Source organism: Hyla sarda, chromosome 11 (assembly GCF_029499605.1).
Source record: "Hyla sarda isolate aHylSar1 chromosome 11, aHylSar1.hap1, whole genome shotgun sequence".
NCBI lineage: Eukaryota > Metazoa > Chordata > Amphibia > Anura > Hylidae > Hyla > Hyla sarda.
Window position 1 is genome coordinate 52,430,602 of NC_079199.1, and position 26,942 is coordinate 52,457,543.

At 42.8% G+C, this 26,942-nt stretch overlaps 1 protein-coding gene across 3 annotated transcripts in view; it reads right to left on the reverse strand.

The window, feature by feature from the left end:
- The window catches only part of KIF26A (kinesin family member 26A), a 197,033-nt gene extending 173,672 nt beyond the window's left edge, over positions 1-23,361 (reverse strand). The window contains exon 1 of one of the 3 annotated variants that reach the window (XM_056545564.1): positions 21,951-23,361. In XM_056545564.1, the coding sequence (XP_056401539.1) occupies positions 21,951-22,085 (135 nt within the window). In that variant the 5' untranslated portion in view covers positions 22,086-23,361. Of the gene's footprint in view, positions 1-19,175; positions 19,218-21,950 lie in introns of those variants that run through there. The other 2 variants (XM_056545559.1, XM_056545566.1) reach the window with 2 other exon arrangements.
- Positions 23,362-26,942: the final 3,581 nt, after the last annotated feature.

The window sequence follows — 26,942 nt, forward strand, 5'->3', positions numbered from 1 at the left end:
GTCAGTGCAAGCAATGCTGGCTGCCAAACACTGGGAGCGAATGATCACTCAGCTAATCCCTGGACGTGTGTTTGCTTGACAGCTCAGAGATTTACCGGACAGCAGCTAAATAGTTACAGTGTCTGACCCCTTGGTAATGCATAGGGCTGGGCAATGATTGGCATGGGATGGGTAATCTTATGGACGAGATGCAGAGGTGTAATGAAGACATTTGTCCCCTAGTCCCATTCACCAGAGTGGAAGACTTCCATCGCGACTCCTTCCCTGTGTATATACAGTAGACTAAATGATGAATGTAAAGAGGAAGCACGTGGCGGATCATGTGCATTGTGGTGCCGGGGTGGTGCCACAATCCATACTGCTTTGGCCTAGGTACTTAGATACAAGGCTAGGGCAATACATTGCATATTTATCCCAGGTCAAGCAAAGCCTAGCTACAAATCTGGTAAACATAGAAACATAGAATGTGTCGGCAGATAAAAACATCGGCAGATAAAAACTCAGTATCCTGGATACTATGAACAGTCCCTGGCGTATCTTATATGAAGGATAGTCTTATACCTATCTTATCTTATATGAAGGATAGCCTTATGCCTATCTCTATCTTATATGAAGGATAGCCTTATGCCTATCTTATCTTATATGAAGGATAGTCTTATACCTATCTTATCTTATATGAAGGATAGCCTTATGCCTATCTCTATCTTATATGAAGGATAGCCTTATACCTATCTTATCTTATATGAAGGATAGCCTTATGCCTATCTCTATCTTATATGAAGGATAGTCTTATACCTATCTTATCTTATATGAAGGATAGCCTTATGCCTATCCCTATCTTATATGAAGGAAAGCCTTATGCCTATCTCTATCTTATATGAAGGATAGCCTTATGCCTATCTCTATCTTATATGAAGGATAGCCTTATGCCTATCTCTATCTTATATGAAGGATAGCCTTATGCCTATCTCTATCTTATATGAAGGATAGTCTTATGCCTATCTCTATCTTATATGAAAGATAGCCCTATGCCTATCTCACTGCTTCCCAACCAGTCTGCCTCCAGCTGTTGCAAAACTACAATTCCCAGCTTCGAGCATGCTGGGAGTTGTAGTTTTGCAGCAGCTTGAGGCACCCTTGTTTGGAAACATTGGCCCATCTCATGCATACTTAAAGGGGTACTCTTTTTTTTTTTTTTTTTTTTTTTCTGGTGCCAGAAAGTTAAACAGATTTGTAAATCACTTCTATTAAAAAAAAAATAAAAAATCTTAATCCTTCCAGTACTTTTTAGGGGCTGTATACTAAAGAGAAATAAAAAAAAAAAAGAAATGCATTTCCTCTGATGTCATGACCACAGTGCTCTCTGCTGACCTCTGCTGTCCATTTTAGGAACTGTCCAGAGCTGGAGAAAATCACCATAGCAAACATATGATGCTCTGGACAGTTCCTAAAATGGACAGCAGAGGTCAGCAGAGAGCACTGTGGTCATGACATCAGAGGAAATGCGTTTCTTTTTTGGATTTCTCTTTAGTATACAGCCCATAAAAAGTACTGGAAGAATTAAGATTTTTTAATAAAAGTGATTTACAAATCTGTTTAACTTTCTGGCACCAGATGATTTAAAAAAAAAAAAGTTTTCCACGGGAGTACCCCTTTAAAGGGGTTATCCAGGAAAAAAACTTTTTTTAATATATCACCTGGCTCCAGAAAGTTAAACAGATTTGTAAATTACTTCTATTAAAAAAAAATTTATCCTCTCAGTACCTATGAGCTGCTGAAGTTGAGTTGTTCTTTTCTGTCTAAGTGCTCTCTGATGACACCTGTCTCGGGAACTGTCCAGACCTCTTCTACTCTGTGCAGTTCCAGAGAAAAGCAGAGATGTCAGCAGAGAGCACTGTTGCCAGAAAGAAAAAAACAACTCAACTTCAGCTACCGATAATTATTGGAAAGATTAAGATTTTTTAATAGAAGTCATTTACAAATCTGTTTAACTTTCTGGAGCCAGTTGATTTATAAAAAAAAAGTTTTTCCCTGGATTACCCCTTTAAACTCCTTCACTGTATTTGCAGCTCCCACTTCTACAGGAAGGCTATTCCATTAGTCTTTTTGCCATTTTAATGGGTGATAAGACCCTACATGGGGTTGAAGTCTTCACAATGTTAGCAAACAAAGAAGTGGGCAATCTACTATAGTTAAAGGGGTACTCCACTACTTTATCTATGCACACAATAGGGGATTATTGTGTGATCGTAAAAAGGGGCTAGAGTCAGGAGAGTCAGGGTGTGTCAGCATGGCATGCACTGTCTATGGAAGCAACAGAGATACACGAGTACATCGCTCTTGTATCTTCTGATTGCCTATAGTGAATGCATGGAGCGCATGCGCAAGGTAATACACAACAGGTGGCCAAGGAAGCCATCACGGACCGCTGCAGCGATGTTAAAGGGGTTATCTAGGATTAGATAAACTAACTGCTTTCTTCTGAAAACTGTTTCACTCTTTTCTTTAGGCTGTGTGTGGCATTGCAGCTCAGTTCTATTGAAGTAAATGGGGAAAGAGTTGTAATACCACATACAACTTGAGGGCAGATGTGGCACTGTTTTTGAAAGGGGGCAGCTATGTGTTATGTTTTTTTAATTCTGTATAACCACTTTAAGTCAACATAGACCTTACTGTAGTGCAGTGTTTCCCAATCAGTGTACCTTCAGTCAAACTACAACTCGCAGCATGCCCAGACAGTCAAAAGATGTCCGAGCATGCTGGGAGTTGTAGTTTTGAAACAGCTGGAGGCACAATGGTTTGGAAACACTGTTGCAGTGGCTAGTAAATGGCCACCATGGTCACAAATGTGTCATCATTACAGACATTAAAGGTACAATAGGAATACTCAATTGAGGGACAACCCAAAAAGATGGGCCAGGAGTGAGCCCAAAACCTGGAGAATGTGCAAATCTCTCCATTAGTTATTTCTAACTGCTTCTGGTTTTGGCTAATACAAAATTAAATAAAAAAAACTAATGCAAAATACTGACAAAAATACAAAAGTATGAATGAGACCACAATCTCAGTAACCATACACATCAAATATGCAACCACATTTGATACATTCATTGAGATCCCTCACATGGGTCATGGATGGTAGCAGGAGTGTAGATATAAGGGGTGCAGAATTAGCAGCTGCACGTGGTCCTGGTACCTAAGATCTTCTGCCATCTTCTGCCATACAAGATATCAGTATGGCATATGGTAGATGTGGGCAGATGTTGCATGAGGGCCCAGGAGCAATAAGTTCCACCTCTACATGTATCATCTACAACCACCATAGCAGTAATGGAGGGGGTGGCACATGCCCCATGTAACTGTATAGATTTAACAGTACAGTGGTCCCTCAACATACGATGGTAATCCGTTCCAAATGGACCATCGTTTGTTGAAACCATCGTATGTTGAGGGATCCGTGCAATGTAAAGTATAGGACAGTGGTCTACAACCTGCGGACCTCCAGATGTTGCAAAACTACAACACCCAGCATGCCCGGACAGCCAACGGCTGTCCGGGCATGCTGGGTGTTGTAGTTTTGCAACATCTGGAGGACTGCAGGTTGTAGACCACTGTTAGAGGAAGTTGTACTCACCTCCGGACCGTCACCGCTGCCCTGGATGTCGCCTTCCATCGCTGTCGCCGCGTCCCCGTGGTGTCCCCGACGCTTCAGTAAGGCCTCTGCTTCCCCGGCATCCGCGTTCTCCGTCGTCGCCATCACGTCGCTACGCACGCCGCTCCTATTGGATGACGGGACGGCGTGCGCAGCAACGTAATGACGACGAAGGAGAGCGCCAACGATGTAGGGGATCCTGAAGAGGACGCGCCAGAGCCCCGGGGACAGGTAAGTGATCGGTAGCGGACCACACGGGGCACCGTAAACGACTATCCAGTGGCAACTGAAGCAGTCTGCGCTGCCGGATAGCCGTTTATGTGATGGCCCCGACATACAAAAGCATCGTATGTTGATGCTGCCTTCAACATGCGATGGCCTCTGAGAGTGATCGTATGTTGAAATGATCGTATGTCGGGGCCATCGTAGGTCGAGGGGTCACTGTATATATATATATATATATATATATATATATATATATATATATAATGCATGGACTTCATCTGAAGCAAACATTACTTGATTTTCCAGGTCCCTGGCAAAGGATGGAGGGGATCAGGGGTAGAAGACATTAATAATAATGATTTTATTACACTCATCCACCTCATCTAATTCCAAACATGAAAATCCAATGTGTGTAGATATAACAGGAATTTATGACACAGCATGAACAGGATTCCAGCAGTAGCGATGGTTTTATAGCATATGGCAGAGATCTCACTACCTGTTGTTGCCTTTAGCATTGCCTGCCTTTCCTGTATGACTTACATCACTATGTGTTTTGCTAGGAGCAAGATCTGCCTGTTTCACTAACCTGATTTATCAGCCCTCACTCAAAAGCCAAGCCAAACCCTGATCTTTATATCCCTGTCCGAGGAAGTGCTCAGTACCCCAGCCTCTGACCGCAATCTGTGGCCATGCAGATATTACCAAACTACTTAAAGGAGTCTTATCCCTAAACTCTTCATCTTATAAAGTGCTGACGATATCATCTTATAATAGTTATAATATAATTTCTACACAACAAATTGAGATAATATAAATTATTGTCTCCTTGTCCCTTTATTGGTTTAACTGCTAAAAGGTACACAAAATTTATATAAGTATAAGAAGCTTGATTAGGGGTCTGGGGTCTGATAATTTAGGGGCTTGGTATGGTGTACAATAACCTAGGGGTCTGGACTGGGGTTGGAAGGAATTTATCTCTCTGGTCTGGGGTATGATAATTTAGGGGTGTAATATATGTTACTTTAGGTGCTTTGGTTATTTTAATTTAGGGATTTCGTCTGGGGTCCAATATTACAGGGGACTGGTCTGGGGTCTGATAATCTAGCAGTTTGATATGGGTATGAAAATCTACAGTTCTGGTCTGGGTATGATAATCTAGGGTTCTGGTCTGGGTATGAAAATCTATGGTTCTGGTCTGGGTATGATAATCTAGGGTTCTGGTCTGGGTATGATAATCTAGGGTTCTGGTCTGGGTATGATAATCTATGGTTCTGGTCTGGGTATGATAATCTAGGGTTCTGGTCTGGGTATGATAATCTAGGGTTCTGGTCTGGGTATGATAATCTAGGGTTCTGGTCTGGGTATGATAATCTAGGGTTCTGGTCTGGGTATGATAATCTAGAGTTCTGGTCTGGGTATGATAATCTAGGGTTCTGGTCTGGGTATGATAATCTAGCGTTCTGGTCTGGGTATGATAATCTATGGTTCTGGTCTGGTTATGATAATCTAGGGTTCTGGTCTGGGTATGATAATCTAGGGTTCTGGTCTGGGTATGATAATCTAGGGTTCTGATCTGGGTATGATAATCTAGGGTTCTGATCTGGGTATGATAATCTAAGGTTCTGGTCTGGGTATGATAATCTAGGGTTCTGGTCTGGGTATGATAATCTATGGTTCTGGTCTGGGTATGATAATCTAGGGTTCTGGTCTGGGTATGATAATCTAGGGTTCTGGTCTGGGTATGATAATCTATGGTTCTGGTCTGGGTATGATAATCTAGGGTTCTGGTCTGGGTATGATAATCTAGGGTTCTGGTCCGGGTATGATAATCTAGGGTTCTGGTCTGGGTATGATAATCTATGGTTCTGGTCTGGGTATTATAATCTAGGGTTCTGGTCTGGGTATGATAATCTAGGGTTCTGGTCTGGGTATGATAATCTAGGGTTCTGGGCTGGGTATGATGGTCTAGGGTTCTGGTCTGGGTATGATAATCTAGGGTTCTGGTCTGGGTATAATAATCTAGCATTCTGGTCTGGGTATGATAATCTATGGTTCTGGTCTGGGTATGATAATCTAGGGTTCTGGTCTGGGTATGATAATCTAGGGTTCTGATCTGGTTATGATAATCTAGGGTTCTGGTCTGGGTATGATAATCTATGGTTCTGGTCTGGGTATGATAATCTAGGGTTCTGGTCTGGGTATGATAATCTAGGGTTCTGGTCCGGGTATGATAATCTAGGGTTCTGGTCTGGGTATGATAATCTATGGTTCTGGTCTGGGTATTATAATCTAGGGTTCTGGTCTGGGTATGATAATCTAGGGTTCTGGTCTGGGTATGATAATCTAGGGTTCTGGGCTGGGTATGATGGTCTAGGGTTCTGGTCTGGGTATGATAATCTAGGGTTCTGGGCTGGGTATGATGGTCTAGGGTTCTGGGCTGGGTACGATAATCTAGGGTTCTGGTCTTGGTATGATAATCTAGGGTTCTGGTCTGGGTATGATGATCTAGGGTTCTGGCCTGGGTATGATAATCTAGGTTAATGGTCTACGTATTATAATCTACGGTTCTGGTCTGGGTATGATAATCTATGGTTCTGGTCTGGGTATGATAATCTATGGTTCTGGTCTGGGTATGATAATCTAGGGTTCTGGTCTGGGTATGATGCTCTAGGGTTCTGGTCTGGGTATGATAATCTATGGTTCTGGTCTGGGTATGATAATCTAGGGTTCTGGTCTGGGTATGATAATCTATGGTTCTGGTCTGGGTAGGATAATCTAGGGTTCTGGTCTGGGTATGATAATCTATGGTTCTGGTCTGGGTCTGATGATCTTGGGTTCTGGCCTGGGTATGATAATCTAGGTTAATGGTCTACGTATGATAATCTACGGTTCTGGTCTGGGTATGATAATCTATGGTTCTGGTCTGGGTATGATGATCTAGAGTTCTGGTCTGGGTATGATGATCAAGGGTTCTGGTCTGGGTATGATGATCTAGGGTTCTGGTCTGGGTATGATAATCTATGGTTCTGGCCTGGGTATGATAATCTAGGGTTCTAGTCTGGGTATGATAATCTAGGGTTCTGGTCTGGATATGATAATCTACGGTTCTGGCCTGGGTATGATAATCTAGGGTTCTGGCCTGGGTATGATTATCTAGGTTAATGGTCTATGTATGATAATCTACGGTTCTGGTCTGGGTATGATTATCTAGGGTTCTGATCTTGGTATGATGATCTTGGGTCCTGGTCTGGGTATGATAATCTATGGTTCTGGCCTGAATATGATAATCTAGGTTAATGGTCTATATATGATAATCTAGGGTTCTGGTTTGGGTATGATAATCTACGGTTCTGGCCTGGGTATGATAATCTAGGTTAATGGTCTATGTATGATAATCTATGGTTCTGGTCTGGGTATGATAATCTAGGTTAATGGTCTATGTATGATAATCTTTGGTTCTGGTCTGGGTATGATAATCTAGGATTCTGGTCTGGGTATGATGATCTAGGGTTCTGATCTGGGTATGATAATCTACGGTTCTGGCCTGGGTATGATAATCTAGGGTTCTGGTCTGGGTATGATAATCTAGGGTTCTGGTCTGGGTCTGATGATCTAGGGCTCTGGCCTGGGTATGATAATCTAGGGTTCTGGTCTGGGTATGATAATCTAGGTTAATGGTCTATGTATGATAATCTACAGTTCTGGTCTGGGTATGATAATCTATGGTTCTGGTCTGGGTATGATGATCTAGGGTTCTGGTCGGGGTATGATAATCTACGGTTCTGGCCTGGGTATGATAATCTAGGGTTCTGGTCTTGGTATGATAATCTAGGGTTCTGGTCTGGGAATGATTATCTAGGTTAATGGTCTGTGTATGATAATCTATGGTTCTGGTCTGGGTATGATAATCTACGGTTCTGGCCTAGGTATGATAATGTATGATTCTGGTCTGGGTATGATAATCTAGGTTAATGGTCTATGTATGATAATCTATGGTTCTGGTCTGGGTATGATAATCTAGGGTTCTGGTCTGGGTATGATAATCTAGGTTCATGGTCTATGTATGATAATCTAGGGTTCTGGTCTGGGTATGATTATCTAGGGTTCTGGTCTGGGTATGATAATCTACGGTTCTGGTCTGGGTATGATAATCTAGGTTAATGGTCTATGTATGATAATCTAGGGTTCTGGTCTGGGTATGATAATCTAGGGTTCTTGTCTGGGTATGATAATCTAGGGTTCTGGCCTGGGTATGATTATCTACGGTTCTGGCCTGGGTATGATAATCTAGGTTTCTGGTCTGGGTATGATAATCTAGGGTTCTGGTCTGGGTATGATTATCTAGGTTAATGGTCTATGTATGATAATCTATGGTTCTGGTCTGGGTATGATAATCTACGGTTCTGGCCTAGGTATGATAATGTATGGTTCTGGTCTGGGTATGATAATGTATGGTTCTGGTCTGGGTATTATAATCTAGGTTAATGGTCTATGTATGATAATCTAGGGTTCTGGTCTGGGTATGATAATCTAGGGTTCTGGTCTGGGTATTATAATCTAGGTTAATGGTCTATGTATGATAATCTAGGGTTCTGGTCTGGGTATGATAATCTAGGGTTCTGGTCTGGGTATGATAATCTAGGTTAATGGTCTATGTATGATAATCTAGGGTTCTGGCCTGGGTATGATAATCTAGGTTTCTGGTCTGGGTATGATAATCTAGGGTTCTGGTCTGGGTATGATTATCTAGGTTAATGGTCTATGTATGATAATCTATGGTTCTGGTCTGGGTATGATAATCTACGGTTCTGGCCTAGGTATGATAATGTATGGTTCTGGTCTGGGTATGATAATGTATGGTTCTGGTCTGGGTATTATAATCTGGGTTAATGGTCTATGTATGATAATCTAGGGTTCTGGTCTGGGTATGATAATCTAGGGTTCTGGTCTGGGTATTATAATCTAGGTTAATGGTCTATGTATGATAATCTAGGGTTCTGGTCTGGGTATGATAATCTAGGGTTCTGGTCTGGGTATGATAATCTAGGTTAATGGTCTATGTATGATAATCTAGGGTTCTGGTCTGGGTATGATAATCTAGGGTTCTGGTCTATGTATGATAATCTAGGGTTCTGGTCTATGTATGATAATCTAGGGTTCTGGTCTGGGTATGATAATCTAGGGTTCTGGTCTGGGTATGATAATCTAGGGTTCTGGTCTGGGTATGATAATCTAGGGTTTTGGTCTGGGTATGATTATCTAGGTTAATGGTCTATGTATGATAATGTATTGTTCTGGTCTGGGTATGATAATCTAGGTTAATGGTCTATGTATGATAATCAAGGGTTCTGGTCTGGGTATGATAATCTAGGTTAATGGTCTATGTATGATAATCTAGGGTTCTGGTCTGGGTATGATAATCTAGGGTTCTGGTCTGGGTATGATAATCTAGGGTTCTGGTCTGGGTATGATAATCTAGGGTTCTGGTCTGGGTATGATAATCTAGGTTTCTGGTCTGGGAATAATAATCTAGGGTTCTGGTCTGGGTATGATAATCTAGGGTTCTGGTCTATGTATGATAATCTAGGGTTCTGGTCTATGTATAATAATCTAGGGTTCTGGTCTGGGTATGAAAATCTAGGGTTCTGGTCTGGGTATGATAATCTAGGGTTCTGGTCTGGGTATGATAATCTAGGGTTCTGGTCTGGGTATGATAATCTAGGGTTCTGGTCTGGGTATAATAATCTAGGGTTCTGGTCTGGGTATGATAATCTAGGGTTCTGGTCTATGTATGATAATCTAGGGTTCTGGTCTATGTATAATAATCTAGGGTTCTGGTCTGGGTATGAAAATCTAGGGTTCTGGTCTGGGTATGATGATCTAGGGTTCTGGTCTGGGTATGATAATCTAGGTTAATGGTCTATGTATGATAATCTAGGGTTCTGGTCTGGGTATGATAATCTAGAGTTCTGGTCTGGGTATGATAATCTAGGGTTCTGGTCTGGGTATGATAATCTAGGTTAATGGTCTATGTATGATAATCTAGGGTTCTGGCCTGGGTATGATAATCTAGGGTTCTGGTCAGGTTATGATAATCTAGGGTTCTGGTCTATGTATGATTATCTAGGGTTCTGGTCTGGGTATGATAATCTAGAGTTCTGGTCTGGGTATGATAATCTAGGGTTCTGGTCTGGGTATGATAATCTAGGGTTCTGGTCTGGGTATGATAATCTAGGGTTCTGGTCTGGGTATGATAATCTAGGGTTCTGGTCCGGGTATGATAATCCAGGGTTCTGGTCTGGGTATGATAATCTAGGGTTCTGGTCTGGGTATGATAATCTAGGGTTCTGGTCTATGTATGATTATCTAGGTTAATGGTCTATGTATGATAATCTAGGGTTCTGGTCTGGGTATGATAATCTAGGGTTCTGGTCTTGGTATGATAATCTAGGGTTCTGGTCTGGGTATGATAATATAGGGTTCTGGTCTGGGTATGATAATCTACGGTTCTGGTATGGGTATGATAATCCAGGGTTCTGGTCTGGGTATGATAATCTAGGGTTCTGGTCTGGGTATGATAATCTAGGGTTCTGGTCTATGTATGATTATCTAGGTTAATGGTCTTTGTATGATAATCTAGGGTTCTGGTCTGGGTATGATAATCTAGGGTTCTGGTCTTGGTATGATAATCTAGGGTTCTGGTCTGGGTATGATAATCTAGGGTTCTGGTCTGGGTATGATAATCTAGGGTTCTGGCCTGGGTATCATAATCTAGGGTTCTGGTCTGGGTATGATAATCTCGGGTTCTGGTCTGGGTATGATAATCTAGGGTTCTGGTCTGGGTATGATAATCTAGGGTTCTGGTCTGGGTATGATGATCTAAGGTTCTGGTCTGGGTATGATGATCTAGGGTTCTGTTCTGGGTATGATAATCTAGGGTTCTGGTCTGGGTATGATAATCTAGGGTTCTGGTCTGGGTATGATAATCTCGGGTTCTGGTCTGGGTATGATAATCTAGGGTACTGGTCTGGGTATGATAATCTAGGGTTCTGGTCTATGTATGATAATCTAGGGTTCTGGTCTGTGTATGATAATCTAGGGTTCTGGTCTGGGTATGATAATCTAGGGTTCTGGTCTGGATATGATAATCTAGGGTTCTGGTCTGGGTGTGATAATCTAGGGTTCTGGTCTATGTATGATAATCTAGGGTTCTGGTCTGGATATGATAATCTAGGGTTCTGTTCTGGGTATGATAATCTAGGGTTCTGGTCTGGATATGATAATCTAGGGTTCTGGTCTGGATATGATAATCTAGGGTTCTGGTCTGGGTATGATAATCTAGGGTTCTGGTCTGGATATGATAATCTAGGGTTCTGGTCTGGATATGATAATCTAGGGTTCTGTTCTGGGTATGATAATCTAGGGTTCTGGTCTGGATATGATAATCTAGGGTTCTGGTCTGGGTGTGATAATCTAGGGTTCTGGTCTATGTATGATAATCTAGGGTTCTGGTCTGGATATGATAATCTAGGGTTCTGGTCTGGGTATAATAATCTAGGGTTCTGGTCTGGGTATGATAATCTAGGGTTCTGGTCTGGGTGTGATAATCTAGGGTTCTGGTCTATGTATGATAATCTAGGGTTCTGGTCTGGATATGATAATCTAGGATTCTGTTCTGGGTATGATAATCTAGGGTTCTAGTCTGGGTATGATAATCTAGGGTTCTGGTCTGGGTATGATAATCTAGGGTTCTGGTCTGGGTATGATAATCTAGGGTTCTGGTCTGGGTATGATAATCTAGGGTTCTGGCCTGGGTATCATAATCTAGGGTTCTGGTCTGGGTATGATAATCTCGGGTTCTGGTCTGGGTATGATAATCTAGGGTTCTGGTCTGGGTATGATAATCTAGGGTTCTGGTCTGGGTATGATGATCTAAGGTTCTGGTCTGGGTATGATGATCTAGGGTTCTGTTCTGGGTATGATAATCTAGGGTTCTGGTCTGGGTATGATAATCTAGGGTTCTGGTCTGGGTATGATAATCTCGGGTTCTGGTCTGGGTATGATAATCTAGGGTACTGGTCTGGGTATGATAATCTAGGGTTCTGGTCTATGTATGATAATCTAGGGTTCTGGTCTGTGTATGATAATCTAGGGTTCTGGTCTGGGTATGATAATCTAGGGTTCTGGTCTGGATATGATAATCTAGGGTTCTGGTCTGGGTGTGATAATCTAGGGTTCTGGTCTATGTATGATAATCTAGGGTTCTGGTCTGGATAGGATAATCTAGGGTTCTGTTCTGGGTATGATAATCTAGGGTTCTGGTCTGGATATGATAATCTAGGGTTCTGGTCTGGATATGATAATCTAGGGTTCTGGTCTGGGTATGATAATCTAGGGTTCTGGTCTGGATATGATAATCTAGGGTTCTGGTCTGGATATGATAATCTAGGGTTCTGTTCTGGGTATGATAATCTAGGGTTCTGGTCTGGATATGATAATCTAGGGTTCTGGTCTGGGTGTGATAATCTAGGGTTCTGGTCTATGTATGATAATCTAGGGTTCTGGTCTGGATATGATAATCTAGGGTTCTGTTCTGGGTATGATAATCTAGGGTTCTGGTCTGATTATGATAATCTAGGGTTCTGGTCTGGGTGTGATAATCTAGGGTTCTGGTCTATGTATGATAATCTAGGGTTCTGGTCTGGATATGATAATCTAGGGTTCTGTTCTGGGTATGATAATCTAGGGTTCTAGTCTGGGTATGATGATCTAAGGTTCTGGTCTGGGTATGATGATCTAGGGTTCTGTTCTGGGTATGATAATCTAGGGTTCTGGTCTGGGTATGATAATCTAGGGTTCTGGTCTGGGTATGATAATCTCGGGTTCTGGTCTGGGTATGATAATCTAGGGTACTGGTCTGGGTATGATAATCTAGGGTTCTGGTCTATGTATGATAATCTAGGGTTCTGGTCTGTGTATGATAATCTAGGGTTCTGGTCTGGGTATGATAATCTAGGGTTCTGGTCTGGATATGATAATCTAGGGTTCTGGTCTGGGTGTGATAATCTAGGGTTCTGGTCTATGTATGATAATCTAGGGTTCTGGTCTGGATATGATAATCTAGGGTTCTGTTCTGGGTATGATAATCTAGGGTTCTGGTCTGGATATGATAATCTAGGGTTCTGGTCTGGATATGATAATCTAGGGTTCTGTTCTGGGTATGATAATCTAGGGTTCTGGTCTGGATATGATAATCTAGGGTTCTGGTCTGGATATGATAATCTAGGGTTCTGTTCTGGGTATGATAATCTAGGGTTCTGGTCTGGATGTGATAATCTAGGGTTCTGGTCTGGGTGTGATAATCTAGGGTTCTGGTCTGGGTATGATAATCTAGGGTTCTGGTCTGGATATGATGATCTAGGGTTCTGGTCTGGGTGTGATAATCTAGGGTTCTGTTCTGGGTATGATAATCTAGGGTTCTGTTCTGGGTATGATAATCTAGGGTTCTGTTCTGGGTATGATAATCTAGGGTTCTGGTCTGGGTGTGATAATCTAGGGTTCTGGTCTGGGTATGATAATCTAGGGTTCTGGTCTGGGTATGATAATCTAGGGTTCTGGTCTGGGTGTGATAATCTAGGGTTCTGTTCTGGGTATGATAATCTAGGGTTCTGTTCTGGGTATGATAATCTAGGGTTCTGTTCTGGGTATGATAATCTAGGGTTCTGGTCTGGGTATGATAATCTAGGGTTCTGGTCTGGGTATGATAATCTAGGGTTCTGGTCTGGGTATGATAATCTAGGGTTCTGGTCTGGGTATGATCATTTGGGGTCTGATGTGAGATAACATATCATTGCTTAGCTAATGTGTTCCTAAAGAAAGCACTTGGGGATTTAGTTTTTTTTTGTGTTTTTTTTTGTACAATAACTCAGTAGAAAAATGTGTCCTTGTCTTAAAGGGGTATTTAGTGTGTTACATCACTTAAATTACATTTTAGGGTTGGGGATAAGTGTCAGATAATTGGAGATCCAACTGCTAGGACCCCCCTGATCTTGAAAATGGGGTCCAAAACCTTTCTTTTTGAATGGATCAGGATTTTCCAATGCATGTCACTGCTTCATTGATGGTTTATGGGAGAACTGGAGATGGATAGGAGATAAGTGATGTAACACGGAATACCCCTTTAACTTTCACAGGAAGCTGGTAAATGTTCATGCTCAGCAGGGGCACTATTCAAGAGTATTCTATAAGGGCCTAAACTTTTCTAGTCATGCTCCTAAAACAAAGTATTTACGGTTTCACATTCCACAAAAAAAAGTTATAATTCTCAGATTGTGAGGTGAAAAAATAAAAACACTGCAGGAAGGGGTTAAACATTGGCCTAAATTTAAAAATGAATAAAGATGGCTGATAGTTTATCACCTGTTACACAGCCTACTGCTTGTTTCCATTCTCCATGTAAATAGAGATGAGGAGCAGAGACAACAATGGTAGAAAGTGACAGCAATGAGGCAGCATGAGAATGGAATAGGTTTTATTGAACTCTGGGAGTTAGAGCGCCACCTAGAACTGCATTTTCGTTTCCTCGCAGTGTTTTACTTTATGTGACTTCACTAAGATAAAATAGCAACTCACCCACTTTAACCAGCCGAGACCAGTACTTGTCATAATGGGTGAATAATGTAAAAATACTGTGTATACTGTGCAACAAGAAAACACTGATCAAAGTACAAGAAAAGAGCAAAGTGGTATAGGTGGACAATGAGCCAAAGATAGAGACAGATATATACATTTATAGATAGATAGATAGATAGATATAGATAGATAGATAGAGAAAAGACAGATAGATAATGGATAGATCCAATTAACATGGATAAATAAATAGATAGACAGATCATAGATAGATAGATAGATTAATAGATAGATAGATAGATAGATAGATAAAAGACAGATAGATAATGGATAGATACAGTTAAGATGGATAAATAAATAAATAGATAGACAGATCATAGATAGAAAGATGGATAGGGAGATATGCAAGAAATAGATGTGAGATAAATAGATAGGTAGCTAGATAGATAATAGATAGATAGATAGATAGATAGATATGAGATAGGTAGATAGATAGATATGAGGTAGGGAGGTAGCTAGATAGATAATAGATAGATAGATAGACAGACAGACAGACAGACAGACAGACAGATAGATAGATAGATAGATAGATATGAGATAGATAGATAGATAGATATGAGATAGATAGATATGAGATAGATAGATAGATATGAGATAGATAGATAGATACATATGAGGTAGGGAGGTAGCTAGATAGATAATAGATAGATAGATAGATAGATAGATAGATAGATAGATAGATAGATATGAGATAGATAGATAGATATGAGATAGATAGATATGAGATATATAGATAGATAGATATGAGATAGATAGATAGATCGATAGATAATAGATTGAGAGATAGATAGATAGATAGATAGATAGATAGAGATCATAGATATAAAGATGGATAGGGAGATATGCGAGAAATAGAGATGAATTGATAGGTAGCTAGATAGATAATAGATAGATATGAGATAGATAGATAGATAGATAATAGATTGAGAGATGTATATAGATAGATATGAGATAGATAGATATGAGATAGATAGATATGAGATAGATAGATAGATAGATAATAACAAATATGATGCAGCACTCCACAGGTTTGCGAAAAAAAGGTGGTTTTATTCCATCATGTGCATAGACAACGTTTCACCAGCCTCACGCTGGCTTTTTCACTTGAAAAAGTAAGCGTGAGGCTGGTGAAACGTTGTCTATGCACATGATGGAATAAAACCACCTTTTTTTCGCAAACCTGTGGAGTGCTGCATCATATTTGTTATTGTCTGGATTAAGGAACCGGTGGACCCAGGTTCCAGCTATGCGGGCACCCCTCATCTCACTTCTCTTCTGGATTTTGGTTGTGCCGTTTTTATGCACATTAGATAGATAGATAGATAGATCTGAGATAGATAGATATGAGATGGATAGATAGATATATAGATAGATAGATAATAGATATATATGAGATAGATAGACAGATAGATAGATATGAGATAGATAGATAGATAGATAGATAGATAGATAGATAGATAGATAGATAGATATGAGATAGATTGATATGAGAGATAGATAGATAGATAGATATGAGATAGATAGATAGATAGATAGATAGGAGATAGATAGATAGATAGATATGAGAGAGATAGATAGATAGATGTGAGATACATAATAGATATGAGATAGATAATAGATAGATAGATAGATAGATATGAGATAGATAGATAGATAGATAGATAGATAGATAGATAGATGTGAGATAGATAATAGATATGAGATAGATATGAGATAGATAGATAGATAAGTAGTTATGAGATAGATAGTTATATATAGCAGAGAGATATTGTTGATAAATAATACATTTCTAGTCTCACAGAACAGTGTAGCACGGAGACAATACTCCCCATTATCTGCAGTCATGGACAGTTAATAAGATAATATACAGAAACAGTCTTTGCCTATCATTATGTGTAGGGTTCACAAGGCAAAATTTCACATAACAGAAATCTGTGACTTTTTAACCACTTCCAGAGTATTTTTTATGTTGCAATGTTTTCCTTACAAATTGTTCTCCACTGATGTCAATGGCTTCCTCTCCTCCCGGCAGTATCTGAAGCAGCAGCGCCACCTACAGCTCACAGGCAGAACTCCAGCCTGTAATCCCCTGATAACCCCCTGTTCTTCTGCTCACTGATTTTGTCTTAAACTAACACAAGATGACAGCCTCTAGTTTAACCCCAGGGAAAGCCATCTTTTCATGGCCGCACTTTCTATCGTAACGTCATTCTCTCACCACATCCAGGATGATTTTTTAAAAGCGTTCTACATACTTAACTATTGTTTCTCCATTAATATATTAAAATGTGCCTTTTAAGAAACTTCCCAGCCTTGTGCCTAACTAAAAGGAGCACAAAATGTACCAAGCTTACAAACCTATTAAGTCATTAAGTCCTAGCTACCCCTATATCAGTGTTTCCCAACCAGGGTGCCTCCAGGGTGCCTCCAGCTGTTCCAAAACTACAACTCCCAGCATGCCCGGACAGCCGAAGGCATAGGACAGTGTTTTACTAGCAGGGTGCCTCCAGCTGTTGCAAAACTACAACTCCTGGCATGCTGGGAGTTGTAGTTTTGCAACAGCTGGAGGCACCCTGGTTGGGAAACACTGGTCTATATGTTCACATCATGGTCTGGCGTGTGTCCCTTGGCATGCTTGTTCTTTTAGTTCCACACCCAATCGAACTGTCACTTAAATAACACAAAGGGGCAATGGACACAGTTGCACAAAAGTGTTTTACTAGCAGGGTGCCTCCAGCTGTTGCAAAACTACAACTCCCAGCATGCCCGGAGAGCCTTTGGCTCTCCGGGCATGCTGGGAGCTGTAGTTTTGCAACAGCTGGAGGCACCCTGGTTGGGAAACACTGGTCTATATGTTCACATCATGGTCTGGCGTGTGTCCCTCGGCATGCTGGTTCTTGCAGTTCCACACCCAATCGAACTGTCACTTAAATAACACAAAGGGGCAATGGACACAGTTGCACAAAACAGTGTTTTACTAGCAGGGTGCCTCCAGCTGTTGCAAAACTACAACTCCCAGCATGCCCGGAGAGCCTTCGGCTGTCCGGGCATGCTGGGAGTTGTAGTTTTGCAACAGCTGGAGGCACCCTGGTTGGGAAACACTGCCCTATATAGTGTCCATTTAACAGTGGTAACTTTTATTCTTTAATGTCTTCGTTCCTCAGTACAGAATTTAAATTCCACTGCAGAATTACAAGTATCAACCATAATAGCCAAACAATATTAACAATGTTTGATTATTCCAATACTGTCCTATGATACTGTGTGTTGCATCGTGGCCTATTCTAGAGGCTATTGTAATGCAGCATGTCATGGTCTTGCCACAATTAACCATCTCAGCATGTGCCCGGTACGGTATGGCGGGTGTCGCTCCAAGGCCTGAAGACCCTACAGATTGTGCCTTGTGATTTGTCCTACAGATTTAATCCATCTCAGTGGGACGGTGATGGCTCCGCACATTATACGGTCTGTTGGAGTCGTTACATTTACGTCCCCTTGATACGTTCGCTCTAAATAATACACCTGTGCTATTTTAAAGTGGCATTGTCTCTCCCTTTGTGCCCAAGTTTTGATTGGCATGCATTATTCAGGCACACATTCAGCTTCCTCCTGGGGGTACGTGTCACTTTTGGTGGGTGAGGGGAACGATGACGTAGCCATTGCAAAGAAAACAAAAAATAAATAAAAGGGTGGCTTATATAGATAAGTAGTACTGAGCGCAAACATTCGAAATGCTAATTTTTACCGCGAATATCGGCACTTTGCGATTTCGTGAATATTTTTTTTTATTTTTAGTGATATTTATTCGTAATGACGCATATTTGTTTTTTGATTTTAGTTTTTTCATATCCGAATTGTAATGCAAATTCTCATATGAATTCTAATGCGAATATCGGCACTTTGTGATTTCGCGAAGATTTAGAATATAGTGATATATATTCATAATGACGTATATTCGTTTTTTTTTTCTTCATATATGCGAATTTTTATGCGACTATCGGCACTTCCAGACTGGACACTGATACTTGCCTTCCTTTAGGTGAAAGATATAATTGCGCATGCGTGCTATACGAATTTCCGCCTAAAAAAAAAAAAACTAACATAGCGGATACGTGAAATTCCTCAACATAGGACGGATATTGGTCCATATATTCGGGAAATATAGCGTATTGGAATATTCGCAGCCCCTGCCGCTCATCATTATTGCCAATAGGCTGTCGCCAAGGGGATTTGTCTTAATTGTACAACTTTACTTGTAGCAATGATGTCATTCTACAGGATCTGACGGTCAAGTTAGTGATTTATACATCTATAGGTTGCGATGTACAACGGATAGGTTTTAATAATAATCGTGTGCTGTGAATAGGCTTTAAAACATACATTTATGCAGATTGAGCCACTACTGCACATTTAATGGTCAACCTTGGGGCAGATGCAATGCTCCTGCTGTCACTCTCTATGGGACCTGAGCATGTCTCTAGTTTAAAGATTCTAAAAGGGATAATGAGACACTCCAAGCCCTGCTCTCCCAATGCCCTAAAGGCTAGTGCAGAACTGAAGGAGTTAGCCAGATCTATTAAATTTTAATCTCTTCTACATCTAATACCTCTCTCTTCTGCTTCACTTATCTCAAGCTGAGTGCATCCAGGAAGAGCCAACAAACTGGCAAACAGCGATCCAAATGGACTGTTGGAGAATTGCAGCCTCACGTTCGCACCAATGCAAACGGTAGAAAAGGCTGTGATGTTGGAGCGTGTGTGTAATTGCAATTTTAGGGTCTATTCACATGTACGGTATTCTGCGCAGGATTTCAAGCTGTGTTCGGTCATTCAGTTTACATTGAAATCTGCAGCAGAAAATCCTGTGCAGAATACTGTACATGTGAATAGACCATTAAAGGGAATTTTTAGACTACATAGGCATCCTCCATAGAGATTCTCAAAGCCAAGCTCAATTATACTTTGCACACAGGGCACTTCTGTTAGTAGACAGAAGGCTTGTTGGTGTCACGTACAATAGATGTGAACATATAGATCAGTGTTTCCCAACCAGGATGCCTCCAGCTGTTGCAAAACTACAACTCCCCGCATGCCCGGACAGCCGAAGGCTGTCCGGGCATGCTGGGAGTTGTAGTTTTGCAACAGCTGGAGGCCCCCTGCTAGTAAAACACTCTTTTGTGCAACTGTGTCCATTGCCCCTTTGTGTTATTTAAGTGACAGTTCGATTGGGTGTGGAACTGCAAGAACCAGCATGCCAAGGGACACACGCCAGACTATGATGTGAACATATAGACCAGTGTTTCCCAACCAGGGTGCCTCCAGCTGTTGCAAAACTACAACTCCCAGCATGCCCGGACAGCCAAAGGCTGTCCGGGCATGCTTGGAGATGTAGTTTTGCAACAGCTGGAGGCACCCTGCTAGGAAAACACTGTCCTATGCATCTCTGTGGAATCGCTGTCATTGACCATTGCTTTGCAAATGCAGCAAAGTTTGCTTTTGTGCAAATCGTTCATTTGTGCAACTGTGTCCATTGCCCCTTTGTGTTATTTAAGTGACAGTTCCATTGGGTGTGGAACTACAAGAACCAGCATGCCAAGGGACACTTCTGTTAGTAGACAGAAGGCATGTCGGTGTCAAGTACTATAGATGTGAACATATAGACCAGTGTTTCCCAACCAGGGTGCCTCCAGCTGTTGCAAAACTACAACTCCCAGCATGCCCGGACAGCCTTTGGCTGTCCGGGCATGCTGGGAGTTGTAGTTTTGCAACAGCTGGAGGCACCCTGGTTGGGAAACACTGATATAGACACAATGACATACGCCTACACTCTCTGACTGCAGGAATAAGAATAGGCTGGCTGTTATTGTGTATTTCCCTTTAAGACACTGGAGAACATAGCATAGCCAAGAATGAATGCTGCAGATTGATGGCAGGGGAGCAGCCCCAGTCACATCCCTGTAGGTAGCTGCTGTCAAAGTTGCAAACTCCAGATTATTAACTCTTGGCAAGGATGTGCTTATCTGCAGGGGTGGAAGTAAATGCTCCCCCTGGTGAAGCTTGGTCTATCTGCTCTAGTTGCCTTTTCAGCCTATCTAAATATTTTATAGGGTTGTTTTATTTGTGTTTCGTCTATCAGCATCAGGTATGGTTCTCATGCATGCTTAAGACCCAGAAACATTCGGTTATTCTAGTGATCCCCAAGCTGTGGAGAACTACAACTACCAGCATGCTGAGAGTTGTAGTCTTGCAACAGCTGGAGAGCCACATCTTGGGGGTAACTGAGCATTTCCTAATAAACTCATACAATGTCTGCAGGTGCACGAAAATGGTCTGGCGTGTGTCCCTTGGCATGCTGGTTCTTGTAGTTCCACACCCAATGGAACTGTCACTTAAATAACACAAAGGGGGCAATGGACACAGTTGCACAAATTAACGAATTGCACAAAAGCAAACTTTGCTGCATTTGCAAAGCAATGGTCAATGACAACGATTCCACAGAGATGCATAGGACAGTGTTTTACTAGCAGGGTGCCTCCAGCTGTTGCAAAACTACAACTCCTGGCATGCTGGGAGTTGTAGTTTTGCAACAGCTGAAGGCACCCTGGTTGGGAAACACTGGTCTATATGTGCACATCATGGTCTGGCGTGTGTCCCTTGGCATGCTGGTTCTTGTAGTTCCACACCCAATCGAACTGTCACTTAAATAACACAAAGGGGCAATGGACACAGTTGCACAAAACAGTGTTTTACTAGCACGGTGCCTCCAGCTGTTGCAAAACTACAACTCCCAGCATGCCCGGATGGCCTTCGGCTGTCTGGGCATGCTGGGAGTTGTAGTTTTGCAACAGCTGGAGGCACCCTGGTTGGAAAACACTGGTCTATATGTTCACATCATGGTCTAGCATGTGTCCCTTGGCATGCTGGTTCTTGTAGTTCCACACCCAATCGAACTGTCACTTAAATAGCACAAAGGGGCAATGGACACAGTTGCACAAAACAGTGTTTTACTAGCAGGGTGCCTCCAGCTGTTGCAAAACTACAACTCCCAGCATGCCTGGACAGCCTTCGGCTGTCCGGGCATGCTGGGAGTTGCAGTTTTGCAAACAGCTGGAGGCACCCTGCTTGGGAAACGCTGGCATAGGATAATAAATGAATCAGAAATAAATCCGACCCATATACATCATCTACCTGTTGTCACATATCAGATTCATTCCCTTATCTAATCTATTCAGCTCCAGATCTGCACCATCCACGATGCCCACAATGCGCTGTCCCTGGTGCTGAACCACCTGCAACACTTTGCCATCCCCACCCATCTCTCTCTCTCTCCCAAGTTGCAGAACAAGGGAGCAGTGATGTATTGGGCTCTATGGGCTCCTCACCTTGCCTCTCCTCCTCAAGAGATGACTGGTAAATCCAAAGATGATCTCAGAGTCCAAGCACAGTGCCCCTAGCTCCAACAGGCTGGGGTTCTTCCTATCTGGGGTATTAGAACCTGATGAATTTTCACAAGCCATACTTGTTGGGGGTGATGTCTCCAGCTCCCTGAGCAATAGGGGGGGGGAAAACGCAGTTATCCTTTCATCCTGATGGGCTGTGCTGCAAGATGCGATTTATTCTGTCCAGGAGCAATGCGGAATATCATTCAGTCAAAAAGAAAAAAAAAAGACTTGAGCAGAGAGTGAGCTCAGCGTGTGAGTACCACTCCCCTCAATGTCCCATCAGGGCTGCAGTCTGTTCCAGGAAGGACACCCAACCGGACAGGAGTCCACCTAGACCCATCAGCAGCAGCAGCAGCCACAAGGACGTGTAAATACAGTATCTCCATGTGATCTTCCCATCATCAAGTCCTCACAAGCTCTACCTCTACTCATATCCTTGCATGGAAGAAGCATGCCATGCTCTGGGGAAGCCCATCTTTGCCAGAGGGGCATGGAACCAGCTTGGTGAGGGTATGCATTGGGGATACACCTGAGCAACAGAAGAGAAGCACTTGAAGGGTTTTGTAGTCCAATGCAAGAAGTTAGCAGACAGGCAGAGGAGAATGCATCCCCTAGATGAGATGTGCTGCACAGGTCCTGTGCTTCTGAAGGGTCTCAGCCTGCATGGTCTGTGCCTGTTCACTTCACAGCCTGCCCCTCTGATGTGATGGGACTTCAGGACTGTTCACTCCACCTCTGGTAAGTGCTGGCTGTCAGCTCTCAGTTGGGGCTGTCTTGTGGGCGTGACGTCATTGTCACACCAGCAGAGCCCCCAGCAGCCACTTATTGGCTTGTCTCCCACCTCTATGGCGAATAACTGCATTGGCAGGCAAGAGAGTCCTGGCTTGTAATCTGCTCTCTGCAAATGGGTGAGACGTATCCTGGGAGGCACAAAGTAAGGTAGGGCAGTGAGCACAACACCTATTCTCCCTGTCACATGCCCTCCTATGGATCCCCTGCCTCTGTGGCATTGTTAGGAGCTCCCACGTGCTGATTGACCTGTAACCTCTGCATGTGTAGCTGGGAAATGCATCACCTTACTGCACATACCACTACAACTCCCATCATCCATAGGCAGAAGATGGAAGCTGCAGCCACAGGAAAGTTTGCATTGATTGGGCTGAGATACTAACTGCATTAGATACAGTATTTACCCTTTGTTCTCTGCCACCTCCCTAATGCCAGCTGCAGAGGACCGGGGACAATAAATTGTCAGATGCAAATCTGTTTGTAGCCCTCTTTTGTTTTATGGGAGGAAGAAAAGAGAAATGCAAACTAAAGAGGTAGAGATGTAAGAATGTAGCCTTAACATGGGATATTTCCACTCAAAATAAAAAATATTAAAGATCACCAGTCAATATTGAGAGTTCTCCTCCTTTGTTCTGTGTGATTCTGGGAAAGCTGAGTGAGAGGTATAGTAAAACTATGACATTGCCTATATGGGTTGTCAACCAGATTGTCAAAGTTACTAAGAGGCAGATCTGCATATTGATGCAACAGGATATCAATGAGGATGTATTGCTGCATTACTAGGCAGATTTGCTATTCAGGAACCAGGGAAAGCTGAGTGACATTAACTATGGGAAATGTAATGCATGCATATTGATCCGTATTATGTGAGCCTTCTGTGCAATTAGGTGTTGAATGGAGGGGTGGGGGGGGGGGATAATGATGTCATTGATTAGATGAGGATGTGCCCACCATGGAGGGAGCACGTGCAAATGCCAAGGGGCCCTTGAGAGAAGGTGCTGCCAATGTTGTCCTAATCCCTGATTTTAATGAAAGTGGGATCCTCTCTCCACATACCCCACAATGTTAGCAAAACAAGGGTATGGGGAATCATCCTAAAATCATAAAACAAAGTTCTCCTGTCTAGGGTAGTGGTGTAAACCATCACAAAAATGGGGTCCTATTTTAATCTTCTTTATGGTTGCCCCTCAGCTTTATGCTCTCTATATGAAGGAATTATCGACTGAAAGCAAATAAAAAGTCTGACTTCTGTATGAATGATATATATATGCTATGTTATTTTATAGGTTCATAGGTGATGCCCACAGAAAGGTGGGAATTGGGCTCCATTTCTAGTGCATTATAAAGCAAATACTACTTGGGGCTGGGGTTTGCCCTGATTTAGGCTCCTCTACTGCGATGTCCAGGGGCATGCTAAAGATCATGAGAATTACTGGTAGGGTGTAGCTGGGGAAGTAGGCAGGGCATGTGCCCCATGAACTGGGTGCAAATGGCGGCACTACCCTGTTTCCCCAAAAATACACCCTACCCTGAAAATAAGCCCTAGTTGTATTATCGGGGTTGGCTGCAATATAAGCCCTACCCCGAAAATAAGACCTAGGCCAGTGGTCTTCAACCTGCGGACCTCCAGATGTTGCAAAACTACAACTCCCAGCATGCCCGGACAGCCAACGGCTGTCCGGGCATGCTGGGAGTTGGAGTTTTGCAACATCTAGAGGTCCGCAGGTTGAAGACCACTGACCTAGGCAATGGCCGGGCTGCAAATATTAAAAAACACATTTTAACTTACCTTCGTCCTCCGTTCCCCCGTTCCTAAGGAACCAGCCTCACTGTTCTCCGCTGCTCTTGCTGCTTCCTGGTGTTGGGACGTCTCGGAGCCTTAAATGTTGTTCAATGTACATATGGTACCGTAAATAAATAAGCCCTACCCTGACTAAAATGAATATCTTATTATAGTCTTATTTTCGGAGAAACACGGTAGTAAGCCACTCTGTCTTGATCAGGATATTCAGATACAGACCTAAGGCAGCAAGCTAACCCTGCCCCAGGTCAGGAAATACTAGTTATGACTGTAGTAGTAGCAGACCACAATTTTTGGATTTTTGCTAGTTTAACTAGGGTGGTACCAGACAGAAGCACAGGGTGTAATCTTTTCCTACCTAATGAGAGCCCCATTACTACAATACAGCTCCAATCAAATGTTAGTTAGTTAGTTATTGATAGTTACTACACCTGACAAGCTCCCAGCTATTATCTCTATAGGACACCAGACAGGTCTCCAGGAGTAGTGCCACTTTACCAGATACAGTGGTCCCTCAAGCTACAATATTAATTGGTTCCTGGACGACCATTGTATGTTGAAACCATTGTATGTTGAGACCATAACTCTATGGAAACCTGGTACAGTGACCCCTCGACCTACGATGGCCCCGACATACGATAATTTCAACATTCGATGGCCTCTCAGAGGCCATCGCATGTTGAAGGCAGCATCAACATATGATGCTTTTGTATGTCGGGGCCATCGCATAAACGGCTATCCAGCAGCGCTCACTGCTTCAGCTGCCACCGGATAGCCATTTACAGTGCCCCGTGAGCTTCGGTGATGGTCACTCACCTGTCCTCGGGGCTCCGGCGCGTCCTCTTCCGGATCCTCTGCATCGTCGACGCTCTCCATCGTCGGTTGCCGGGGAAGCAGAGGCCTTGCCAGAGCGTCGGGGAAGCGGCGACAGCGATGGACGGCGACATCCCGGGCAGCGGTGACGAACGGTAACAGTGGTCTGCAACGTGCGGACCTCCAGATGTTGCATAACTAAAACACCCAGCATGCCCGGACAGCCAACGGCTGTCCGGGCATGCTGGGTGTTGTAGTTTTGCAAATTATGGAGGTCGGCAGGTTGTAGACCACTGTCCTATACTTTACATTGCACGAATCCCTCAACATACGATGGTTTCAACAAACGATGGTCCGTTTGGAACGGATTACCATCGTATGTTGAGGGACCACTGTAATTGGTTCTAAAGGCCCAAAATTCATCCAAAAATAAGAAAAAAAAAGTGTGAATTAAAGACAAAAATAAGTAGATAACTAATATAGATAAAGCAAGTCCTTCCATATAAAAGTAAAAAAAAAGATCTGCTGGGAGCTGTAATCACTGTCTATGCCAAGCAGGGAGCCTCCAGCTGTGGCAAAACCAAAACTCCCAGCATGCCCGGACAGCCAAAGTCTGTCTGGGTATGCTGGGAGTTGTAGTTTTGCAACAGCTGGAGGCATCCTCTTTGGGAAACACTGGTCTATGTAGAGGACAGGAGCTTCTTTGGGGTCCTGTACAGTACACACAATGTCCTAAAAAAGTAACACAGTGTCGCCCGTACCTGGTGTCCAAAGGAGCAGGTAACCCTCGCAAAGGTAAAGTGTACAAAACATTTAGTACCACCCTGTACTGTAGGGGGCGCTACCAGACATCAGTCAGTGCATACGCTTCAGGAATACAGGGTGTTTTACCAGTAAATTGCCCGTTCTAATTGGTCAGTACATGCATTTCAGTAGTACAGGTGTAAATGCCCATTCTATTTGGTGAGTTCTTCCGGCCATTGACAAGTTTCACAGATCTGGACTGTCTGTACATTGTATGTTGAGTCTGGTTTCAAGTTACAATGGTCCAGAAAAGACCATTGTATGTTGAAACCATTGTATCTTTTTCACCTTTGGGGGCTGACATCTTATTAGCTTTCACCTGTGCATCTCTATGGCTATATGTGACTTCTTCTCCACTTCAGCCATGACTCATATGACTTATATAGCCAGTGACAACTGTAAGAAACACTTGTCTACATTTAAAGGGGTACTCTGCCCCTAGACATCTTATCCCCTATCTAAAGGATAGGGGATAAGATGTCAGATCGCCGCGGTGCCGCTGCTGGGGAGCCCCGGGATCCCTGCTGTGGCACCCCGCTATCATTACAGCACAGAGCGAGTTCGCTCTGTGCATAATGACGGGCGATACAGGGGCCGGAGCATTGTTACGTCACGGCTCCGCCCCTCGTGACATAACGGCCTGTCCCCTTAATGCAAGTCTATGGCAGGGGGTGTGACAACCGCCGCGCCCCCTCCCATAGACTTGTATTGAAAGGGGCGGGCCG